Here is a 24,843-nt window from a genome sequence, read left to right on the forward strand (position 1 = left end):
ATGGAGCCGCCAGGGGAGGGCAGCGAGATGGCGGCGGCGCTGCGGGCCGCTAAGCGGGCTCTGCGAGGGGAGCTGCGGCAGCGGCTGCGGGCGCTGGGCGCCGCGGAGAAGCAGCGCCAGTCCCGCCTGCTGAGTCGCAAGGTGGGTGCACGCCGGGCACGGCCGCTTCCGGGAAGAGCGGCCTGGGCGCGGGAGGAGGGCCGAGAAGCCGGGCCCTGCCCCGGTCCTGCGCGGGGGAGCCCGCCGGGGAGTTTCCAGGCAGGGCTGGGGACTGAAGCGGTGACTCAAGGGACCCGCTAGCTTGTCCGCCCGTGTCCCGGCCTTCCCGGGCCGGTGCTCCGAGCCGCGGGGGTGTTGTGAGCTCCGCCTCGGCACCTGCCTTCCCCCTCATCGCTCCTCATTAACGCCGCGGAGCGGAGCCGGTGGCTGCGGTGTGTGCGCTGAGTGAGCAGTGCCAGCCGTCACCACGTTAAAGCATGGGGTGTTTGTGAAACTGGAGGCAAACGCAGACATAAACCCCAGGGCAGCGGGTTTCTGCTGGCTTCAGGGTGGGTGTTTATCTCAGACGTTTCACATCGGGCTAGCTTTACGGCCAGCTCCCAGCCATGCATATAAACATTTAGCGACTGGCTCGATTTGGCCGCTTGTTTAACGGGCTGTCATTTCCCCTTCATATCTTTCAGTGGTATTTCTTCCTTGCAATTTTCTCTCTCATGTAATTTTTATGCTGTAAAAGATACCACGCAGAGTTTACCTAACTGGTACCCTAGCACAGCATGAGATTGGCGTGTACTTTTGAAATGCCCTGTTTGCGTTTAGATTACAAAGTTTTTATATAGAAGCATTTTATCATTTTAATAAACACAGTAAAATTTTATTTTACAGTCCCTGCATGTAATAGAGCCCTTTTTTTTTTTTTTTTCCAGCACCAGCAGGTACTTCTAGGTGATCTACATTTATAGTGTTATATTCCTGCCAGAGGAACTCAAATAATTTTACAGACTACACTTAATACTAATGTTTAGCCACTTTGTGAGTGGGATGTGGCAGCACAGAAACCTTAGGTCATAGCAAGTTTAACTGGAACTCATGTGGGGAATGCCTCGTTTAAAAAAAGTACGTAATTCCCTACTATCATGGTAATGCCATTTTTAAATCACTCATCCCAGACTCAAGTCCCTCAATTTTTAGAAAATACTGGCATGCATCCTCTTCAAAAAATTCAGAGTCCTCTGCCAACTTCATTAGCACAAGCCCATGTAGTACCAAATTTTTAGGAGCCCTCAGCCCTGCGGCTGATAGACTCAGCAACAGAGCAATCACTTCTGCCAGCGAGAGCACACTAAAAGATACAGCTTTTGTTTTGCTTAAAAGAAGGCATCGGGAAATAGGAAACATAAATTGATGCTGTCTTGCCTTTTTAATAATCAGACATAAATTGAGAAGCCTGAGCTTGTTGGAGAGAGAGTGGCACTGCACAAGTGGCAGAAAGGAGAGCCAGCCTCCTTGCAGGAGGGTAATACAGCAGACATGAAGAAATGTTTGAAAATGCTGAGAAAATATTTGGAAGAAGGTAAAGCTGAAAATGCTGCTTTATAACCTGTATCAGTGCTTGCAGCTAATAAAAGAGAGGAGGTGATTTTATAACACCTAAATAATATTTTTAGCCATAAAATCTCATCTCAAAATGATCTTTAAATTCAAAGTGAAATAGCTTCATGGGCTGAGCTAGCCACTAGTATTTAATTAGCTTCTGGATTAGTATTCTTTTTTAATGTTTATGTTCATGATTAAAGTCGTGCTGTTTGCATGCTCTGATTCTGCAAAAATAGCCTTCAGTGAACAAAGGATACTTAAGTGTGGAAATTTTTTCACTCTTCTCAGAAACTGCTCCGAGTCATAGCAACTTCGTCTTCAGTTGTGAAAACACACGACATTGGCCTTCCTGCTAGCATGTGGTTTTACATCTTAACCCTTATTTTTTTTTCTATATGGCTTAAGCAGGGTGTTACTGACCGTGTCAGCAGGTTCGACCAGTGTGGTGCCCAGAGCAAATGGCACCACCTTGAAAGAGGAGAAGCTTTTTGTCTTGGTTGCTCTCTTCTCCAAACTCATGAGAAGATCCAGCTCTGGAGGCCCTCGAGGACATGAATCACAGGCATTGTCTGGAGTCTGCAATTTGAGTAAACACTCCATTCTTTCAAACAAAAGCTACCATGGAAATTCTGTTGTTTAAGAGCTTAATCACTTAGTTGGAAAAATCCACGTGCAAATTACAAAAAGAAGTGAAATACGGTTTGGAATTCAGACGTTGCTATGGCAAGGCAACACATAGCCGGGATTTGGTCCGGAGTGGTTCTTTCTCTTTTCCTTACAAAAATCTATCCATCTTCTTAATATTTCACCTGGGCTTTTAACTGCTGTGCTGGAAAGAAAGAAAAAAAAAAGGGGGGGGGGAGAGGTGATAGGGGCATTTATCTCTCAGAACAGGGCTGGGGCAAAGGCTAAAGCTCAGAAGAGCAGGTTACTCTGCAGTTACACAAACCCAGAGCAGAGGATTCTGTTCCACAGATAAGCAGAGTTTCTCAGTTCTCTGATATTTTTGACATATTTTTTGCAGGTGTGTAGAATAAGAATAAATTACATTTAAATGAGAAGGACACATTTGTAAGATGTAAGTAACAGAATGTGTAAGGTACTAGAGAAGGAGAAGACAAGCTTTTAAAAACCTCCTCTCAAATTTTCATGTGGAATTCGACCTGGAACGGGGCAGGGACATGGTGAGGTGGGAATCTGCTAACATTTTTTCTCCATAGAAGCGCTTTTGTATTTTCCTTTATACAGTCAGTCTTTTATAAGCCCAGCACAGAGAAATTCATGAAAATCAAAAAAAGCCAGGGCTGTCTTTTCCTTCAAGCTCTGAAAAATGTGTAGTAATAAGATCACCTGTTAGAAGCAGGTGATGTTTGAAATCATTATCCAAACTTGCTGTAGGGAAGATGTTTCAGGTTTAAAAATATAGAAAGAGGGACCTGGTCTTGGAAGACTTTGTGCTGTGCAGTCACCTGCACTGATGCTAATATTCTTCTGAGTTACTATCATTGATGCTTTTCTTGTTCTACCTGCGCCAAGATGAGAGATGCAACATGTAGCAAGAGTGGAAGTAGAACCATGCAAAAACCTCCTGTGTTGCATAAGCTTGCATTAGGTTCTGACCTGTTGTACTGGTCTCCAGTGATGTTGGGCATTTGCAGTGATATCTTCACTGTGTGGCACAAATATTTAAAGGATCAGGAGCTTGTCTCCAAATTGATTTTGTGCTGACCCAAGCCCATGTTACAAGTGGGTTGTGTTCTGTAGGTGCAGAAATTTGTCTATTTTGATGCTGGTAGAAATGTTGAAGTTTGTTCTCTTTATGGTAGTTTGTATCTCTACCATTTTCAATGGATATTTTGCTCCAGTTGTGTGTTTTAATTCAAATAAAGTATGTCAACCTTTTCATAAACTTTTCATGAACTGATTGTATCTATTTCCCATGTAGGTGATTGACCATCCCAAGTACCAAGAATCCCAAAGAATTGCAATCTTTCTGAGCATGCCAGATGAAATCCAGACAGAAGAAATCATTAAGGACATTTTTAAGCAAGGCAAAGAGTGTTTCATCCCACGTTACAAGCCTCACAGCAATCATATGGACATGCTGAAGTTGTCATCAGTTGAAGACATTTCTTCACTTGCTTTGACATCCTGGAATATTCTTCAGCCTAGTGACAATGACAGTGCAAGAGAGGAAGCTCTTGCTGGTGGTGAGCATTTTCTTCCTGCGTTATGGGGTTGTTGAGCAGATGTAGCCTGGAGGCCAGTAGGAAATAATAACAATGATGAAAAGACATATTATGCTATGGGTTTAGCTGTTGTAGAGATGCTTAAGTCAATGTAAACAGATGCTGCTTCCTCTTGCCTTTTTTTCTCTACCCTGCACCACCCCTGTGATATGCCAACAGCGCAGGAACAAGCCATCACAGCTAAGAAAAATCCACCCCTCCAGATAAATCAGCTCCCTGGTCTGGTTCATGGAAATCCTCAGTGCAGTCTCAGCAAGCATACAATAGAAGCTTGAGAAGGGGAATAGGGGCGTACCAGGGTTGGCTTGGGCTGCCATTGAAAGTCATGGGAGATTCAGAGTTTTAGGAACTCTGAGAACTTTAGTTTGTGCTGCCTGGAAAGTAGGGAACTTTTCAGGTGATGCCTGTAGGCTGACAGGAGATTTTTCTGAAATCTTTGATCCTGCAAATTGTATTGCATGGATGAATCACAGTGCTGATATGGAGCCTGCCCATGCAGAACAGCTCTCTAGACTGAGTCCTTAGGACTAGAAATAGAAGGACTTTCTCATATGCTTGGACAAATATTGCAAAGTCTTTTCCATCATTATTCTCTTACATTTTAATTTTGATCTTACAATGCTATCTCAGACACTGAATTCTTCATAGGGTTAAAAGTTCATTTAGATCTAGCTAGCGACATGTGTGTTTTGGTCCCAAAATAACCTCTCTCAACCTAAAATTCCCCAACTTGTACTAAATTAGAAACAAACTTACTTTTTCTGTGTCAGCATTCATTATTTGCATTCTTTTGGTAAACACATTAATACCTTGCTGAAACATCTGCAGAAATGTTTAATGTTATTAATGGAAGACTCGTGATGAACTCATGCTTGAAACCTCAGTTTGGGAAAATTTTCTCAAGGTGGAAATTCACCATGCTGCTAGCTTCTACACCTCACAGACTTACCAGCTTTTTAATGCTCAACGAAGGAACATAAAATTTATATGACTCTGGCTGAACTCAGGTTTGTATTTGCTTTGGAATGCCAATGTACTTTCCTAGAGTACTTCTCTGTGTTTGTTTCTCTTTTATTTTCAATCTCTACCTCTTTCCTAATTCAGAATCCTTTCTGTGTCCACATTTTAGCTAGCAAGGGATTTCACAGCTTCATCCAACCATCTTCTTTATATCTAATATTTAGCGCTGATAATTGTTTTCCTAATTTTTGTCCAAGATTTTTGTATGTTGATGGGATTTAGATTTAGACACCCTTGAAATGCCCAGGGTCCTGTTGACTGAGCTTACTTAAAGCACTCGGGACAGTCTTTTGTACTTGTGATGAGCTGCTGTTAATTGAGTTTAACAAGCCTGTTGCAGAGATCACAGAGTAAACACAGCATTTTTGATATGGTGGGAGCAAGTTGTATAGAGCACTGGGATCTATCAGTTGGGGATGGCCCACATGCTAAGTGGTGCAGGAGGGGAAAGGCAGGAGCAACCTTTGGTACCTGGCTAGTTCTGGAGCTGCTGTTTTGCTCCCTGCTCTGGGGCATGGTTATTGGCAGCGAGCAATGCCAAGAGAGCTACAGCATTCTACAGAGAGATGCCAAGGGAGCTACAACTGGTGGTTGTAACAATTGGTGTGTGTCCACATCAGACTTGTTCTGCCTGAAGCTTGATTTTAGTCTCTGTGTACTGAGTACCTTCGCAATAATTCGGATTGGATTGGACAGGAGACCTTGGTCCTTTATCCTTAGACAGTTTGTGTAGATAGACAGTAAGTTTAGGGGGGTTTCACTATTGCATAATCAGACCCACTCCTAATTTGTTCCCACAGAAATACCCAGTGTCTCTTTAAATTCCTTTTGCTATATTTTTTGTGTGAGTTACATTTTTTGAACCTTGTTATATTTGCAGGAATGCAAATTGCCTTTGCTACTACATCCGTCCTCCATTGTTGGAATTATGTATGGATGAAACATTTATCTCTGTGATGTTATCAAATACTGTGGTGATCTGAGGCATTTACATTGTTATAAGGAGATAACATAGTGTTATATTAGTAATGTTCCCATCGCTGGCATAAGTTGCTATGTAATTTCCAAGAAATACCCTGCAGGTACATAAATAAGTCATGTCACTTCTGAGTGTATTCATTTTGCATGACAAAAAGCTTAAATTCACACTGTCCTTAAAACTTCAGGCATGGTTATTGGGAAGAATAGCTCAAATATAAGACTAGGTATAATTTTTGCATAGAGTTTCCCAGTGTTTGGTAGTCCTCACAAACGATGTTGAAAAGATGTGAACACCTCCTTTTGGAGATGGTCCTTCTTCTGTTGGCTCAGGGTTCACATGCTTTCATCTTGACAGTAGACCACGTTACACCTTGTTGGCATAAACAAAGATCACTGCAGTTTTGGTAGTAGAAAGTGTGTCATCTTCTCTGGCATGCAAGGGTGACAATAATTGTTGTATGAAAAGCTGATTTCTTTAGCTTAAATGGACACGGTAACAGAAAGAGAGAAGGTGGAAGAATATGCAGGTATTTTATTTGGAGTAGGTGCATGAATTGGTTAATTTCCAGCTATATCTGCTGAAAAATTCAGGCAAATTTTGGAGCAAGCCATTGGGACATGTTTTTGATAGGTACCAATTCCCATTTGTGTCCTTGCCCATCAGAAGTATGTGGGCGCAGCCGTGTCAGGTTTTGCCCACGGTGATGCTTCTGAAAGTTCAGGGGGGTTGCAGTAATTGTTTACAGGAGTGTAGATACTTTGTACAACTTTGGAAGGAGTAAATCAGATAAAACCCTGCTCCCTGTTTGCTTTTTATCACCACTCCTACAGAAATTTAAAGGACACTTCCCCAGCAGCTCTTAATTTCAATGTGGTTTAGGGAGGCGGTGTGATTCAGCAGGCTGGACATGGGTTTCCTCATTTGTAGTGTTATTTATTATTATTTAAACTTGCTCTGAGTACTCTGGGTGAAAAACCTGAAGTTATTCCTCCAACAAAGAGGGTGTTCTTTTTGGGACTCAAAAAAACCCCAAAAGGCTGTGTTGAGTATCTCTGTACAGGTTAGGGTTAGTTGAGGGATCTCAGCTGGAAGTCTTGGACCTGAGCAGATGCTTAAATGTTCATAACTGAACTGAACTACTGACTAGTAGTTGAAGGTGTATTATAAATAGTAGACAACTTTTAAAACATTCACCTAGGTGATGGGGAGAGGGCATTTGTCCTAGATATTTTTCTTTGGCTGAAAAATGAAAAGTAGTTAGAAATTATGTCTGAAAAAATGCAGAAATGATAGAAATTATGGCTGAAAAATGAAGAATTATTAGAAATTATGGCTCTGAATCTGCTTACTGGGTTGTGAGGTGCTCTCCTGAGAAATGCAAGAAACGGGTTTAGATGTACAATTTTAAGTCAGCCTCTTTATCTGAGTAAGTTCTGCCACAGTACATTATTACATAGCCCTTACCTGTTGGATCTGGGCTCATTCAAAGATGCAAAAGGTGGGCAGTGTTTGCTGTTGAAGAATACGACTAACGAGCATGCACTCAGTCATTTATTTTCTCCCTGTTATTCAGGTCAGAGCTGCAGGCCTTTTGTACTCTGCATTATTCAAACCTTGACATGGAGACAGAGGTCTTCATGTCGGTGTGGGCTTTTCATCACCACAGTTCAATGACTTAAAGGTCTTAACTTGTATTTGCTGGTGGAACAGCAGCAGAGGGTCAGGATCCTGCTTCCAGCCTGGGCTGTGCAGGGGAGCTGCCCCCAGTGAAGACAGACTCTCTTGATCATTTTTCCAAATGTTCCAGTTTCTTCTCAGTTCCCTCCAAAATTATCATCTCCCAGACTTGTCTTGTTGATGGGATAGACCCTCTTTCCAACCTTTAATTTCCCTGCCAAAATAGCACACCTCTCCATCTTCTCTTTGCAAAGCCTATCTGAATTTCCCTCTCCAAGTGTCCTTCTCTGGCCTTTCTGATCATATTCCTGTTCTTGGTTGTAGCCTGTCATTTCAGGGGCAGGTGGACCAACATAAATAGCTTGCCCCTGCCAAAAGGGAGGAGATCATGTGCTTTGTCTTCTTTCACTTGTCTGCTTCCAGACATGCAAGATTCCCTGTCCCAGTTTACTCATTTCCTTCCCCAGGCTTATTTCCCTTTTTCACTGGCTTAGAAACTCCTCCATTAAGTAGTACTTTTGTACTAGACGTGGTTTTGTGATTGTTTCTTTTGGCCAGTGCCTGATAAAATAAGTCATCTCCTCCTCTTGGTCCCTACCACTCCTCTCCTGTGCTGCTACACATGCCTCTGCAGGCACCTTGGGAGCTAAACTGGTAAACCAGTCTTGGTTAGAAGTAACCCAGCACCAATAAAAGCCTTTTCTCCCAGACAGGGCCACCAACAAAGATTTGGACTGATGCAACTGAAGGGCTGATAGGCAGCTGATGGTGAGGGGTTGCATAAACCAGTGCCATGATGAAAAAAATCTTAGTGAAACTTCAATCCTCATTTCCTTCCATGTTTCAGTTCCCAGTTTTGTTCTGTCAGTGAAACGAGGAGCGGTCACTGAAACTAAAGGCCTTCTGAGTCCTCACAGTTGGGAGTGGGGCTGGCGGGAGGACCTGAGCCTGCAGCTCCATGTACTCTGTCTTTATGGGAATTTTGACTTAATGGAGTTTTCCCTCCTCATGTTTTCAGTGTAATCCTGCCTGTCCATGGTGAGCTGGACTGGCTTGTTGCTCTGGATGAGCAACATTTTCCTCCTCTCCTCCAATCTGTTTTGGTTGGGATTTTATTAACCCAGATGAGTGGATACCACCCATGCTGCAGTGACTCCAGCAGCGGCACGGAGAGGGTGGCATCTTCAGAGAGGCCCAGGGCTCACCCTGACACATCTTCCCTAAGTCTCTGCAAAGGGCAGGTTCTCTAACATTACAGCACTGTGTAATGTTAGAGGTCAGATGGCTTTCAGCTAAACCCATGTCACTGACACAGAGGGTACCACAAGCAAGGTTTCAAGTTCTTGCTCAAAGGATGTAGCAACAGAGCGTTCCTTGTCGTCGTTTTTTCCGAGCTCTGTTCTTGGAAACCAGTGAATAATTTCACTGAAATAAAAGCGTACCCCCCACCCCCTGTTTGGCATAAATACTCTGCCTGAAAATGTAGCATCTTATATGTAATGGGCAATGCTGAATAATCTGCTGCTACCCTACTACAACATGGTGTATTTTTGCTCTCAGAAGTGAATGTGTTAAGTACTGGACTTGTATTTTGTAGTTTGATGTGGAGACTTCTGGCATTTTCAGTACTGGAAACTTTGGTGACCTACTTATCACAATATTTGTTTTGTACCTTCAAGATAATTAGTGAATTTTTAACTAGAAAATCCATGTTTTAAATTACAGTATATTTTTTGTTAGTAGTAAGGAAAGATCTGGATTTCAGACAGAGTGAGGAAATGCTAGCAATCTGTCTAGCAGCAAGTTCTTGCTGTTTTGTTTTCACATAATCTTGTGGATGTTGGCCTTTGAGGTTTGGGTAGTTCTATCTTTCTGCCCTTAATAACTTCCAGAACACTTTGAGACTTGCTGTTGCATAAGTTACATGCTGGTAGTAGAAAGAGACAGGGACAGCTTACCTGTGTGAATTGGATCTGGTTTATGAGGGCTGTTCATGCCCAGAGGTGTGACCCTCTTCCAAAGAAAAAGCTGGCTACCTCTAGGCTACAGCTCCACACCTCAAGTACTTCAAAATTATTCCTGAGTGACCATTAGCCCTATTATAAACTTTGCCATTGGCATCTGCCCTGCAGAAACATTTTAGTTTGCAGAAGTTCTTTTTCACCTGTCTTTAAACTCCTGCTATTTATTCATACGTTCAAAGAGGCTGGCTGTGTTTGCCACCAGGACTGATGGCCTTGTGATGCCATCAGTATTCTTAGTTATTCCAAATTTTAGCACAGTTCTTTAGACATGTGACTGAAGTGGTAGCAATAGAGTCTGAAGAGGAATAGGCTTAACTTACAGCTGCAAAATAAAATGGGATTTTAAAAAACAATAATGGGTTAGCCTTCCCTCCTCCCCCCCCCCCCCAGAAAAAAAAGATGCACCAGAAATGGGAGGATTTTGAAATATGAGGCACATTAGAATTTAGGAATAAAAAACAGTGTGAGGAGAAAATGCTGTGTCTTGAAGCTCAGGGAAGGTCTAATAGGCTACTTCAGCTCCATTAGATGTTGTATAGCTGTACCAGAAGGCATAATGGGACCATACAAAATGATGCTAATCATTCTGAAAAAAAGACATGTAGTAAATAATGCTATGGGATAACTGTGACTATTTAGATTAGATGTATGCAGATTGGATTGGATCTGGAATAAATGAAATATGAGTATGGGAACAGACATGTTAAATATTACTGCTTGGGGAAAAAACAAAAAAAAAATACCCCCAACAAGACTGTGAAGTGATTGAGGGTTTTCTTTTCCTCTGGGAGACTTGATTAAAACTTACAGGCAATATATGTCAAGGAATAGATTATAATTTAAAATCTTTTTACACTGGTCATAAAAAAGAAAACCTGAGAGTCTGGCAAGAAACAAAATTGAAAATCGAGGCTTAGTACTTAATGTAATTTATTTTTTAATGAAATGATTTAAAGTTTGGGATGAACTTCTGTGTGGAGACAATGAGCCATAGTATTTTGATATGCATAAGGAGAACAAATTCAGTGCAAGTGAAGCATTAACATTCTGGTGATGAGTCTGCTTGCAGAGAGAAGATGCTTCTCCTCACTCAGTGCGGGATCAGAGCATTGGACATACAATTCAGCATCATGTGAGTCAGGAAATCTCACAACTTGTAGCTATGTATCAATAACTGAAATTTCTTCCTATCTCTGCAGCTGCAGTGCCCAGCTTATCCCCTTACAAACAGGTTCTGGTTTTTCTTTACCTGTCAGCATTCAAAGCATTCCTCTAAGCATCTGATTTTATTTGTATTAAGCCCCCAGCTCCTCTGCTTTCTGACAGCTGTGAGTAATACTTGTTAGTTAGTTGTAATGTGAAATATTATGTTACTTATTATGTTAATATTATATCCTGTTCCTACACTATGTGAAATATGATGTTCCTTGTATTCATTTTAAATTTGCTGCTTTCAGTTCAAGTGACACCTCATTCTGCTATGATGAGAAGTAAATAAAGATGTTTGATTTAGCTTCTTTTTATTATTCATTGTTTAGTTCAACCTGTATTATATCAATTGTATTTTTTCTATCAGACTTTTTCGATTTTCTTATTCTGATACAGAAGCTTTTCTGTAAGAGTCCCAGCCATTGCTCTTTCAACCTTTGCAGTCTCTCTGATAGTATTTTGGAGAAACGATGCCTGAAAGAACATTTTATGCCCAGGTAAAGAAATACTATGAAATATAGGTAATAGCACTGCAGAAGTTAATTTTTTCTGTATATGGAATAATACTGGTTTTCAAGTCAGCTCACTGGGCAGACCTTTATTAACACAGCCATGTGTATTAAAGATCCATAAAATCATTTTAGAATATTCTGTGTACTGTGTTCTGTAACAGAGCTAGGAAAGTACTTGCTTAGAAATGAAATATTTCAGGTGTTGGACCCAGTTGTGATAACAACTGTTTCCTGCAGGGTTTTTCTGCATCCCAGCCTTCAGCTGAAAGATGTGGGTCCTCAACCCAGGCACTGAGATCGCTTTCCCCTACAGCTGGTGTCTGCCCTTACCCTCTATGTCTGCACCAGCTTCCACAACTGTCTGAAACAGCTTAGTAACAATCAGCACGCAATTTGCTGGGTGAATGCAGACATCTTTGGCTGAGCTTCTTTCTGCCAGTGCTTCTGTTCAGAAAAAGGTATGGCCATGATTACAGAGTCTCTTTTCTTTGAAAGGCTGCTGAAAAAAATGCTCTGAAATGCAAAAGTTGATGTGTTTATGTGGCATCACTTTGTAATGCCCTCTGGTGTCCTTATGTTCTGAATTTCCTTGGTACAGACTAAACCATGAACACTGTGTGGTTTAGTTTTAATGCTGCCAGTGCCAGGGTATCCTGCAGTGAACCTGGAGGGCTTTAGAGCGCTGGAACACTCCAGCTTTTTGCTTTCGTTAAGTTCATTAAGGCTTAGAAAGAGTGCTCTTCCTTGTGATCATCTTAAGTGTCACATCCATGTTTTCTTTCTTGTAGCAAACATTCTCCTTGCACTCAGTAAAACAGATAAAAAGATTACTTCTGCTGTAATCAATTAAAGAGAAGTGAAAGCAATACAGATAGGCGAAGGGCTTCAGATTCACTGCAAGTGACTCTCAAGTGTTTTGTTTCAAAGAGGGCTAATTTTGCTACGGTGAGTGTGAACAGTTCATTGTCATTTTTCTTTGTACTGTTTCCTAGAGGCAAGAGTCTTTCAAAAGCAAATAAGAGGTTAGATTCATTTCTGGAGTGTGACATGAGTTTGTACAACAGACTCGTATGGGGGAAATAAAACCATGCCAGTATCCGTGGCTGCAGTAATTAATCCAAACAGATGTTTTTGTCTCCCTTTATTTTCATTTTTGGAAAGGAAGAGCCAACACCAAGCTCATGTCAGTGCCTTTGTGCACATAATCTGTACAGTCTGGAGAACAGGAGAGGAAGCTTTTTCCTGCTGTCCACAGTAATGTGGACTGGAGGTGTGGTTTGGTGAGACAGCTGAGCCCTGCTAGCAGATGGCTGATGCCAGAAGGGATGGTCCTGATGCCCTTTTCTTCCTTCCAGATCTCTGCTCTGGTCCTCCCAACCCTGATGCCATCTCTGCTACTCAACTGCTGAGTAGATTCATCTCATGAATCTGGCAGAAAATGACTACTTTTTTCTTTCTCTTTTTCCTAGGATTGTTTTTTTGCCAGCTTAGTGGGCTATAAAATCCAGTCAGCACTTGTCCAGCTACAAAAGATTTGTCTTTCTGGCACAGTTAATCCCTGCTGTCTTTGCTGAGATTCAAAATACACTGGCATTTCCCCTGTACAGTGGGAAATTCCTTGGGCCTGGCCAAGAGCCACTGGCTTTCTGGGAGCAGGAGACTATTCACAGTGTAAGGATAGCTCTCGGTCTTCATGTTTGGCATGATAACTGGGCTCAGTTCCTGCTTGTGCTTGCTTTCGTGCATTTGAGATGGGAATCAGCTTTTGGGGTGTAGATGGAGGACAGATTCCTGTCCAGAAGTGACACGAAGCCCTTTGCCGGCAGGTGTCAGTGTTCCTTACATTTACTATGGAGCACTGGTGTCTTTTAGGCTCGTTTCTTATAATTAAAATCTCAACCTGGCAGTGTACTCAGGCACACGCAGGAAAACAAATGCTCCAGCCCAGTATCTTCAAAAACTGAGGGGTTGGAATGAGGGGGGTGGAGGATTCCAGTGAGAGTTAGGGTTTTTTAAGCTGTGCAGGCTTCAAAAGGTAGAGGATCTTGTGATAGAAGCAGCAGGATTTCTCAGCTGTTGCGATGTTAACACATTTGACACTAACAGTGGAGGTGCCATCACCTCCAAACCAGCTGACTCTACATACTCACTAACCCCGCCTGTAACCACACCTGATGTTCCCATCAAGTGGTGTAACTCCTTACAGGAGTCAGGTTTATGCATTGACAAAGAAGTTGGTGTCTTAACCATTTATATATCAGAAGCTTTTCTGCATGCTTTATGAGGGATTGCTGAGTGAGTCAAAGGGCATTGGAAATATTGATAGTGATACATGATGTATTGAAAAAAGTCCCCAAATGATTCACTTCTGTCATCTTTAGATTTAAAAATATCCAGAGAGCTGTATGCAAAAGAGGACCAAGAGTGAAGAAATGCAGTAGTGCACATGTGTCAAGTGTAAGTATTTAAATAAGTGCTCATATAAACATTTTGGGAAGAGTAGCTGGTCAGATCTGGAAGAATTTGACATAACACCACACAAAGATACACAAAGATCCTGGTATTTTAGGTTGCAACAATGTTACAACAATCCCAACATAAACGATTCAAGCACCAGTGCCTTGTGATTTCTCTAATGGGGAAGATCTGCAGTCACATTTGTGATTTAACAGGATGTGTTGTTGTTCTGTAAAGTGGCTCTAACACTCTTTGTCTGCTCTTTAGAATTGCTTCTTGGTACACGTAGTTTTAAGGTATTTTGGTGGTTTAAAAATCACAAGAGAACCCAGGTGCAAGACTCTGAACCATTTTTTGCTGCCCATGTTTTCTCAATCAGACTTCTATCTCTGCTTACATATATGAGTATCTGGAGTAGATAAGTCATTTTTCACAAACTGATAACTAAAGGATTTCTAAGCAATTATTTCCTTTGCTCTGAACATGCAAAACCAGACATTTTTGTAGGTGGCACTGAGTGATTATGGTTTATTTATGGGGCTTACGCAGACTTGATGAATAATAGTGAAATAGAAAATCACTTGTTCAAATTTTCTTTTAGCTAGACATTTGGCAGATTCTGAAAATGAGACACTAGACCTCAGCTGACTGTAAGTTAAACCTCAGGGGAAATGAGTGTGATGGTTAGAGCCGCGCATGCTCTTCCCACGTTGTGAAACCAGCTAGAATTTGAACAGACTAAGCCTTACAGCAGCTGCCCTGATGGCACATGAAATGATGCTGATTTGCAGAGCAGGACAGGTTTGTTGGTGCAGTTGCTGACGTACTACAGCTGATGCTATGCAGCACAGTTAACTTTATAGATGCATTGGCACTAAATTGATAAGATTTCAATTTAAATTAATTCCAAATTCCAATGTTTGCTTGATCATAGCTTAGTAGCACAGAAGCTGATCAAATGCCTTTATTAAGTGTGTTTTGCAGGTTTAATAACAGGAGAGTGGCTGCCACTGGGTTGTTTTAAACCTGTATGACTGATGGCTATCATGTAGCTTCTCAGGGAGAAGTATAAATATTTTATTATGCTGTAGTTCAGAAGGGCAAGTGTGAACTGTGGAGACCAATGTTTCATGCTGACACAAAGCACTGACATGGATGAGTAGACAGATAAACGCTGAGTTGCTCAGTGCTTGTTTGTAGATTCTGCTGATGGTTCTATTTTCTGCAAAATATTTTACTGAAGTAATAACAGAAGCTGTCTCTGTCATGCTGGTGGACCAATTACCTGGGGCAAGTGGATTGCAGAGGAGATCCTCCACTTGGCATCTGTATGTATGTAAAAGGTAGATTTGTGGGTTGCTGCTGTGTGGATGTGAGCAAGAAGTTTTTTAAAAAACAGAAGGACACCAAACCTTCCTGATGCCTGCAATTCCAATACACAATTTGGAATGAAAATAAAGCAAGTGATTGTCCCTGGTGTTTAAAGCATTTCTCCTTGGATGAGGTGAGCTTTAGGCTTGAGGGCCTCACAGTGTGCCCTGTAGGAGGACACCATGGTTGGAGCCTGTGGGATTTGGATGTGATACTTTGATTTTTGATGCCTGTGGCTGGTTAGTGAGTTCTGGGTAAAAAGCAACCCTCTCTATGGCTTTTCTTCTAAAGCAACAGATGTCTATGAATAGTTAGAAAACAGTAAGTCCTGCTGAAGTGCTGTGGTACTGCACAATTAAAGGTGTGCACGCAAGGGAAACATCTGGAGGAAAAGCTACTGTATGTGGTTTAAAATGAGCTGTTTTTTCAATCTAATATGAAACACAACTTTTAGTCCTGTTAGGTAACTGTTCGGGATCATAAGGAGACTACAGAGTGAGCACCAAAGGAGAGCTGTTTATTGAACAACCACCAGAAACACCTATGAGAGAAGAATTGATTTTTCTCAAACTTGTGTCAGCAACTCAGGTATTTTTCATGTAGTTCCCAAGGCTGGAACAGAGCAGAGTCAGTGGGGCTGTGCTGATGTACAGTGGTGGAGGATCTGATCCTTCGTGTTGTAATTTAGGTTTCCAAGGAGATACGGATTCATGCTGAGCTGCTGATACTGAATTTCAATGGCTGTATCATGTGAGCAAGTACAAATTATCACGTAAGAGTTTCCTTTCTGTTTAGGGGAGTGAAGTTACATCATAGCAGACAGGCTGGGGCAAAGTTAAGCAATGTAACTTTTATGTCTGCCATTACTTGTGTTACTGGAAGAAGTCAGCATGGTTGGTTTTGGATCAATGACTTTTTTTCAAATGCTTATGAGTTGCAGCAAAGGGTAATGTTTTTGACTCCTTGCTCATTTGACTGCAGATATAATGGTATTTGGCTTCTCCAAGGCTCAGTTGGTGCTAACGAGCTGGCTTCCTCTGGAAGCAATCCCAGCCCTCCCAGGAACCTCACCATGCAGACCTCCATAGGGTCTGGATTAGGCCGGTAGTGATCCCACCTGGCATTTCCCTTTCTGACTTTACACCAAGGCTGGTGTGTCATGGCAATGAAACCAAGGGCAAGTTCGAACCCTAGAGCAGTTTTTTTCCAAAGAGCAGAACACTTTTATCTGGAAGGAAATACCAAGCTGTTAGCAACCTCAGTAACCGTGCAAGAGGCACCCAGGGCGTTCCAGGGAGAAAGGTTAGTACTAGTCATAAAGGGGAAGGGGTTTGTTTTGCTGCAGCACAATTGAAATATTTACTCTGTGGAGTTGTTTTCCCCAAGGTCTGGTGATTAACCCAGACCACAGTGTTAGGTGCTGTCTAAATACAGAACAAGATGATGATCTGTGCCCTATAGAATATATGTTGAGAAGCTAACACCTACCTAAGAGGCCTAACTATGCAGATGCTGACGATAATTAAAGCTACAATAAGGACTCTGTCATTAATTAGAACTTTCTGCGTTATTCCAACACAGTGGTTCATACACTGCGTGTCACCAAGACTGATACTTCCGATGTTAGGATCAAGTGAGTGAGTTAATTTTTAATTCTGTGCCAGGGTAGCAACTACTGAGGCAGCAAATGGTTACTGTGCCCTTTGAATTCTGAAAAGTAAGGCTTTGCTGCCAAAGGGTTTGTTTCTTTTCTCCATTGTGGTCCTTGCTAGATCAGGGAAGGACCAAAGTAAGCTTTCATTGTAAATGAAGAGCTTTCAAATATTTGTCAGCTCCAGAGGTCGTGCATACACTGATCTGACATTGTTTATGGCATGCACACCACCGTCAACACTCATTTCCTTTACACAGAAAGTTGTTCTTGTCCCGGTTCTTCTGGTCCTGCACCTTATGTAATAATTTACATGTCTGAGCCAAGCAGGGGGAGTCCCTACCTACCACTGCAGAGCGAGCTGTGCATGGAAAAAACAACAACTGCTGAAAAAATACTTGTTCTTGCTCAGAGTACGAGGCTGGGGGAATCAGGTCATCCTTGTGGGGACATCGTAAGTGGTGCACAAACTGCTGTGCTTCAGGGAGAAGTTCAAGCTGCTGCTGTGAGGTGCAGCCAGCAGTGGTGGCATACAGAGCTGATTGTTGTCCACCTTTTGTAGGCTTAAGGTCAGAAGGCGTCTGTGCCGTGAGCAAGATTTTTATGAGTACATTGCCCTTCTTTACAGGGATCAGGAGCTGCTGCAGCTCAGCCTCTGCCTCATCTTCTAAGTGCTTTGGAGGTGAGGATCAAAAGAGTCCTGGCTCTCACTTCGATGGGTACCAGGTGCTTTGCTGTGTCCACAAAGCAAGTGGTGGCAAGGGATGAGAAGGTGTGAGGACAGAGTACTTTGGTTTCATCTTCCATTAGGACTGTCTGGCTGTGCAGGGGGAGATGAATGACCCCACATGGTGGGTGGCAGTGAGCTGATGAAACCTCTTCAACCCTGGGAGGAGAGGAGCCGTGCTGGCTGCTCCTTGTGAGGGCAGGACTAGTCCCCAGCAGTCTTTACTTGACCTGTATCTGTGCAGTTTGATGGACTCTTCTATAATTAACCATTGTCAAGAACACTTCTAAAAATGCCGTCTGGCATTTCGAATAGGTACATCAGATTAAGGAGAAGAGCGGTAATGAGGTGCAAGGAGAAAATCCTTCCCTGGGGAACAAATCAAACCTGATATCATCATGAAAGCTAATGAGAAATGCACAGCCAAGCTGAGGAGATTCACTGCAGCTGCCTAGAGGAAGCGAAACCATGGATTCCTATTTAAAACACCAGAGAGGGGATGCTAATGTTTTGGTCTGCTGGTTAAGTGGTGGCTGCACACAGCTTGCACACCTGCCTTTGTGTGTAGTTTTGTTACGTTTCCTGAGTCTGGGCAAGTCATTTCACTTCTCTGTGACATGAGGTTCGTCTACATAGATGTCTGCAAGTCAGTGCAAATAGTGTGCCTTCAGCACAGGGCAGGTGCTGACACTGTTAAATAACACAGAGCTAAGTGGCACAGACACAGAACTGGGCCTGTCTCTTCATTTTGGGTCTCACATGATCTCTCTGTGGCCCTAAAGCAATATTGGGGTTTTAAATCTTTTCCCCAGTTCGTAGCATCTTTAGTAATCTGTTCTCATAGCATCAGTGGGAGGATTTGTGTTGCATATTCTGGCACGTGGCAAGAAAGCCTGTGTCTGCCTCTTGAGGAGAGAAAACAGTTTTGTTGGTGCACAGGGTGGAAGGATCTGGTTTAGCATAGGACAGGAACAGTTGGACTTGATGATCTTAAAGGCCTTTTCCAACCTTGTGATCCTGTGATTCTGTAGTCTTCTGTCTGTGCTGCCCATGGGAATCCTGTCCCCTGGAGCAGGCATCAGCATCACTTGGACCAGCAGTGCCAGACATTGTGCTGACAATTAAACAGTATTGAGCGCCTGTGATCCTGTAAATCGATTTGTTTTCTGTCCCTGCTGTATTTAGCAGTATAAATGAAACTTGTGTGGCCATGTCAGCATGACTGTATGCCCACATTGATAGAGGTCAGGGTATATTGTTTCATACATGGTGCTACCAACTTAAAGGAGCTGTAGCCACAAGAGCTGACGTTACAGATACAAGTATTAGGTGACTGTCATAACTGCCGACCTTACTGGGATACCCAGTAGCTGAATTAAAGTTCATAACAAGCACTGGTATTCTCTGTGTAGAAGCCCAGGGCTGGAGTTGCTTGAGGGTGCTTTCAGCCTGCAGCAATTTGCAGGCTACCTGCCAAGTATTCCAGGAGGAGTATGGATAGTGAAAGCTCTCTCAGCTGTGTGTGTGCTTGTGTTGGGTTTCTTTCCTGGGCCTCTGGGCCCTCAGGGATCCAAGAGACAACAATTAATGACTGGGGGGGACAGTGGACATTTCAAGGAAAGGGGTAGAAGTTGGTGGAAATCATGAGACCTCTCTTAGACTTCTTTATAAGGCACTAAAAATTGATGTGATGGTTGATGCCCAGGTAGCTGCTCTGTTGTCTCAGGGATGAGGGTGCCATTTCACACAAGTGATCTGTGGGAGCAAATGGAGTAGGATGTGACAACAGAGCAAGCGTGCAAGGCATCCTGAGTGTTAGAAAGTGGTCCTGCAGGGCTGGAAAGTCCTGGGAGCATGAGGGTCTCCTGCCAAGAGCATAAGATATCCTTGCCCTCACCTGCCATCCTGTTGATGTGCTCTTATTGCAGATGGTAATCTTATGTGCCTGCAATCTTGGTCTCATCTGTGTCTGAAATCTTGGTCTCATCTGTGTGTCACCTCTCATCCTCTGTCAGCTCTTCCCCCACGCTGCCACAGGCACCACAAGAGGTTTTGTTGTTCCCCAAGTTATGTGGTGGGGAAGTTTTTTTTTTTCCATGCAACTCTCTGCCATTCATTCTAGATCCTGGGGTAGGATTTGGGGCTAGTGCTGCTTGAACTGCCCTCAGACTCCTAGCAGGGTAACTTATTCTTCTACTGAAAGTCTTGCTTGGCATTTTACTTAAGCGTGGTGTGAGTTGCATGGACATCAGACAGCACGTTGTGAGTCAGAGTGAAGGCTCAGTATTGCAGTGCTCCAATGGAAGAAACATCTAAGGGTGACTATTACTGTTTTTACTGCATCATTTTTCATATTGAGATTTGTGTGAGTTTGAGTTATTCAGCACAAAAAAAATCCATGATTATAAAGGAGCTGACTCATTAAAACAGTTTCTGTTTCTCCAGAGTACCCAGAAGAAAGCACAGTACTTTAATTCATCTAAATTCACTGGAGTGTGCCCAGTGCTATCAGTTAAACTACATAGCAAATATCTTTCTTCCCTGCACTGTTCCTGCCAATTCTCTTTCCCTTAGTGCTCCTCCTGACTTGTCTTCTTCCTGTCTGTAATACAGATGTACACAGAATTGGCACCTTTTCCCTCTGCAGCTTTCCCCCTCCTGTGCATGCTCAGCACCCAGCAGTAGTGACTGCAAAAGCTTCCTGCTTTTGCCATGGGAGTCACATGGAGTGAAAACAGCTAAAAAGAATTGTAAGGTAGAGTGTGTTTCTTTCTCTGTGTCGTTAGTGTTTGGTACATACTGGTTGCTGGGCCACTAAGCCAATGTGAGGCAAATTACGGAGAGGATAAGTAGTGAGCACAGAAGGAACTCAAGGAGCAATTTGATCTGCAGAGTCTGTTATTGACAGAGGAGAAGATCAGGGGGTTTCTAGATACTAGTCCATAGGCCTGACGGTTGGCACATTTATGTTTTTACTTGCAAACTGAGGAGATGTGACTGGTGCATCCAACATGATGCACATGGTGATACCATAAAAATGGCATCTCTTTTCAGCTGAGACCACACTTGTGTCTTTGTGCCTCTTTCCCTCTTTGTTTGCCATTTGCCATTTGTCCTATGAGTCAAAAGTTGACTACAGTGTGGTGAAACACTGAGACTCCTTTTTACTTGAAGCATCAATATTTTGTGGTCTGCCCTTTGAATTCCCTCCTCTTACTTCCCTGACCTCTTTAAAAAAGCCATGCTTCTCAGCTGTGTGGGGCCGGATTGATCTGCGCTGAGCATTTCACACTGTGTCTCCTTGCATATTTTATATCAGTGTTCTAGTTAAGCCATCAGGCCATGATGGATGAGTATTCATGTCAGTACTCTTCTCTGAATGATGAACAACGGAAGGAAATCTCCAGAAGCCTGGGAAGTGTGTGCAAATGAGTAGGTCTTCAGTGAACTTTTAACATGCTCTTCCAGGCCCACTTTGGAGTTGATACAAGGTCTCAGATGAGATTCTCTGGAAACTGAGAAAACTCTGCTTATGTCTAGCTCTTCCACACATCTCCTTGTAAGTTTGGCATCATTCCTCAGCTAGATGTGGTGAGAGCAGCTCAGTCCAAAACAGCAGTACATTTGGACAGAAGAAAAGTGGAAAAATACCTCCTGACACATCGAGCCCTGGTGAAGGAGCAGGAGCTAGTTACAGAAAAGCTGCTGAAGGCTAATTATTATTCCTGCAGGAAGGAAGGAAGAAGTGGTGGACTGAGACACAGTATTTGTTTTCTTTCCAGACTCATGTCAGCTGTGTTTTAGTCTGCACTGCCTCCCCACTACCATTCTGGCCCTTCTCTCTTTCAGTGTCTGTCTGCTACAGCAGCACGTAAGGAAAGACTTTCTTTGCATTGTAAAACTAGTAATGGAATGTTCCTGGGGTCAGCGGTCAGCACCAGGCCAGCCAAGCTCGTTTGTTTAGAGAGTATCCTTGAAAGACTTCTCACACTTAATGATCGAGCCTTGCATAAGTAATGGCAGTCTGCACACTGGCTGCCTCTGTGCCCTGTGGTCACTCACTGTGGCAGACGGTTTCGTTCCCCTGCCTGGCAGGGATGTGAACCTACTCCTGAAACAAGTGGGCAGCTGAATATAAATTGTGTCTGGCTACCTGGCACGACGCCGATCCACATCGGTTCAGAGTATGAACCAAGCAAGAAAAAAGGGCTTATCTGACCTTGCCTTCTTATCAGGAGCTGGTTGGTGGGGTCTTCTGTCAAGGTTTCACCAGTCAGGTGGGTCTGTTTTGTCCAGATGATTATGCAGCTTCGGAACCGATTCAGTTTCTGAACCGATTTTGAATTCCAGTCAAGTGCAATCTCAGAAGAGCCTCGGGGAGCCCACACATCCCCCCAGAAGGAGCAATATTCAGGGCAGGCAAGGAGAATGCCTGTGCGTGCTGCTGGAGCAACAGTGAAAATTGCTGGAGGCTCAGAGAGAATGTCCTTTGGGAGAAGAGGAACCTGACATCATGAAGAGATAAGCTTTCAAGTCTTGATCGTGATCTAAAAGGGCAAATACCCACTTTGAGAATATATTGTGTTCAGGGCTCTCTGCTTTTGGGAGCTTGAATGAAGGTTCCTGACACCTTCCAGTTATGGCAAAAAGATGCTGCCTCTCTCACGCATTTTCTTTTCATTCTTTTTTCCTTTTCTATTTTCATGTCTGATGTTGAAGTTCATTTGATTTTCTGATCCTACTGCATTTACTTTTCCTGAGTTCAGTCTCTGCCTGGATTTAGAGTCATAATCATTAGTATTTGGAGGTGTGGGGTTAAAACAATAAAATAAATTTGTTATAATGTGGGTTTTTTACTTCTAGCTTTTCAAAGTCTAATTATTTTGTGGCTGATCTAGTATGCAGTTGATAAGATGAAAATGTAAATTCACAGGTTTAGTATTCAAAGTATTTTTCATCTGATCAAAGAGGTGAAGCATTTTGCAAAACACAAAGCTTGCATTTTTGCAGATGTCTGAAGTTACGTGGATGCAGTCAGGCCATCAGGAAGTCCACAGTGCATCTACTAATGTTTTTTTCATTTCTCTACAGGAGGTCTTGACCTTATCTTCATGCCAGGCCTTGGGTTTGACAAAAAAGGCAACAGATTGGGAAGAGGGAAAGGATATTATGATACCTATCTTGAAAGATGTATGAAGCATCCCAGTGGAAAGCCTTACACAATTGCCTTGGCTTTTAGGGAACAGATCTGTGAATCTGTGCCAGTGGCAGAAAATGATGTCCAAATAGATGAAATCCTTTATGAAGACTGCTGAAAGTATCTTGATACCAACTCATTTTTAGAGTGGCCAACCAAGACGTCAGATCCATCATTCATGACTTTTAGTCATAAATAACTTTGGGAACAATAAAGTGCATTATTTGTGAACAAAAAACAAACACTGTATAAATGTGGTAAATAGTCATGAGGATTACATTGATTTGCTCCTAATTAGCAAATGTGCAGTGTGAATTCTTATTCTAGAATCAATAGAAACAAGAATGTGTAACTGTTCGTTACAGTAAGGACCATTTCTTCTCATCATAATCTGGAGGAACAAGCTACTTGATACTTAATGGTTTTATTATTCATTTAAAATTGAACTGTCTACTAGTAACAGTTCTTGATCCAGTCTGGAATTAGATACTTGGTATGGTAAGAGTTCTTAGCACTTCAATATTATGTGCATCCATGAGCAAAAGAAGCTGCAAGATAAGTCCTATAGTAAGATGGGCAAAAAATGGTGATTGGAAAAAAGCTTTAATGATTTTAGTATATACAATAATTTTGACTATTTAGTTGGCTCCTCTAAGTTGTCTTAACAAGGGAGTATCTGTTAATAAAAAAGGTTCATGTCCCAAGCCTTGGTATATGGTTCTTTTTTTATCTGAATATGAGGTTGTAATGTCTGAAATGCAGTCAGTGAGTTCACCATCTGGAGAAAAACAGGCTTGTTTGTAAAATGAGACTCAGAATTACGTTATGTTCTGTAATATTGTACATGGGCAATTCATAATGACCCAGAATATTGTGACGTTTGGGTACTATGTTAAAGGTTAAAGAGATACCAAGAATCACAGAGACTGAGTTTTGTGGATTCAATTTTTGGGTGGCAAGTTATTCTCCAGTTCTCCAGACTGGAAGTCAGGACTAAAATAGTGAGTTTTCCTCTGCACACCATCCTCAAAGTAATAGAACACAGTATTTCCAATCAGGATCAATCAAACCACCAAAATTTTGTGTTTCTTCTTCCCTACAAGTTCAATTCTATACATGTCTAACTACTCCATCAATCAATCAACCAGTGCATTTATTTTCATCAAACTACTGTGTGTCATCATAAAAGAATCCATGAATTCTCAAAGACCAGCTGCTGAGTAGAATGACCTTAAGACTTCCTCAGTGATTACTGTTTTTGTGAACAAAACCATGCCAACAGCATGTGTGAACCTTTTCATCTCAGAATGCTTGTATTCGGTTTTATTTCCCGTTTGCTAATGCAGTAACCATTTAAACCCTCTTGGTCTGGGGTGAGCATAAGCTTAGCAGCTCAGGTCTCTCTGGCCTGCCCTCCCTGGTGCTTCTCCATCCTGTGTTAACGAAGGTCCATCTGGCTGGGGGACAGATACCTTCAGTATTGGCCTGCTACACTTCCCACCAGTGTGTAGAGAAGAGCTGCAGCCTGAGCAAGACAGCTGGGAGCAGTCTGCAGTATGGGCTGTGCAGGAAAATGTTGGTCATCAGGCTTGGCCTTTCATCAGTTCTTTATGAAACTGTTCACCAAATGCAAGATGCTCAGTAAGAGGTGTTCATGTGTTCACAAAGGGCTGTGTAAGCAGAGGTGGAGAGGGCAGTATCAGCACTGGTGCATGTTGTGGAGTGTCCTCCAGCTCCTCTCAGCCCTGCAGTGCTTCCAGCTGAACTGCCTTATGGTTAAGGACCTTTGGGGAATAAACATGATGAGAAAATTGGAGGGTTGTTTTTTTTTTTCACAGTGCCTGTCCTGGCAGGATAGTAATCCCTTCTTCATTCCTGAACCTCAGTTGACATGGAGAACAACAGCAACGTAAAAAAGATGGGTCAGGCTTTGCGTGTGGCAGACCTATTTCTAGGTTGGTCTGCGAGGATGTTTGAGCTCCCCTGTGACATTAGGCTCAGTGCTATGCCATACAGCATGGTCTTCCACTGACAGCAACGAAGCTACGCTGAAGCCACTATTTCTCACAGTGGAAACCTGGATCCCAAATCTGACAGATGTTTAAAATGTGTGTATTAATTCCAGCCCCATTCAACAAGCTACCTGCTTCCACCCCACCAGCAGCAGTGGG

At 42.6% G+C, this 24,843-nt stretch overlaps 1 protein-coding gene across 2 annotated transcripts; it reads left to right on the forward strand.

The window, feature by feature from the left end:
* MTHFS (methenyltetrahydrofolate synthetase) lies at positions 1 to 23,515 on the forward strand (the record flags this gene model as incomplete). Of its 2 annotated transcripts, none has more annotated exons than XM_084268112.1 (3): positions 1 to 141; positions 3,542 to 3,806; positions 22,567 to 23,515. In XM_084268112.1, the coding sequence occupies 3 exons, from the start codon at positions 1 to 3 to the stop codon at positions 22,788 to 22,790; spliced, it is 630 nt and encodes a 209-aa protein (XP_084124238.1). In that variant the 3' UTR covers positions 22,791 to 23,515. The 2 variants fall into 2 exon arrangements, with proteins under 2 accessions (XP_084124238.1, XP_084124239.1); XM_084268113.1 differs by lacking the exon at positions 1 to 141 and adding an exon at positions 2,123 to 2,183.
* Between the last annotated feature and the right edge of the window lie 1,328 nt (positions 23,516 to 24,843).

Source organism: Gallinula chloropus, assembly GCF_964237585.1.
Source record: "Gallinula chloropus genome assembly, chromosome: 9".
NCBI classification, from domain to species: domain Eukaryota; kingdom Metazoa; phylum Chordata; class Aves; order Gruiformes; family Rallidae; genus Gallinula; species Gallinula chloropus.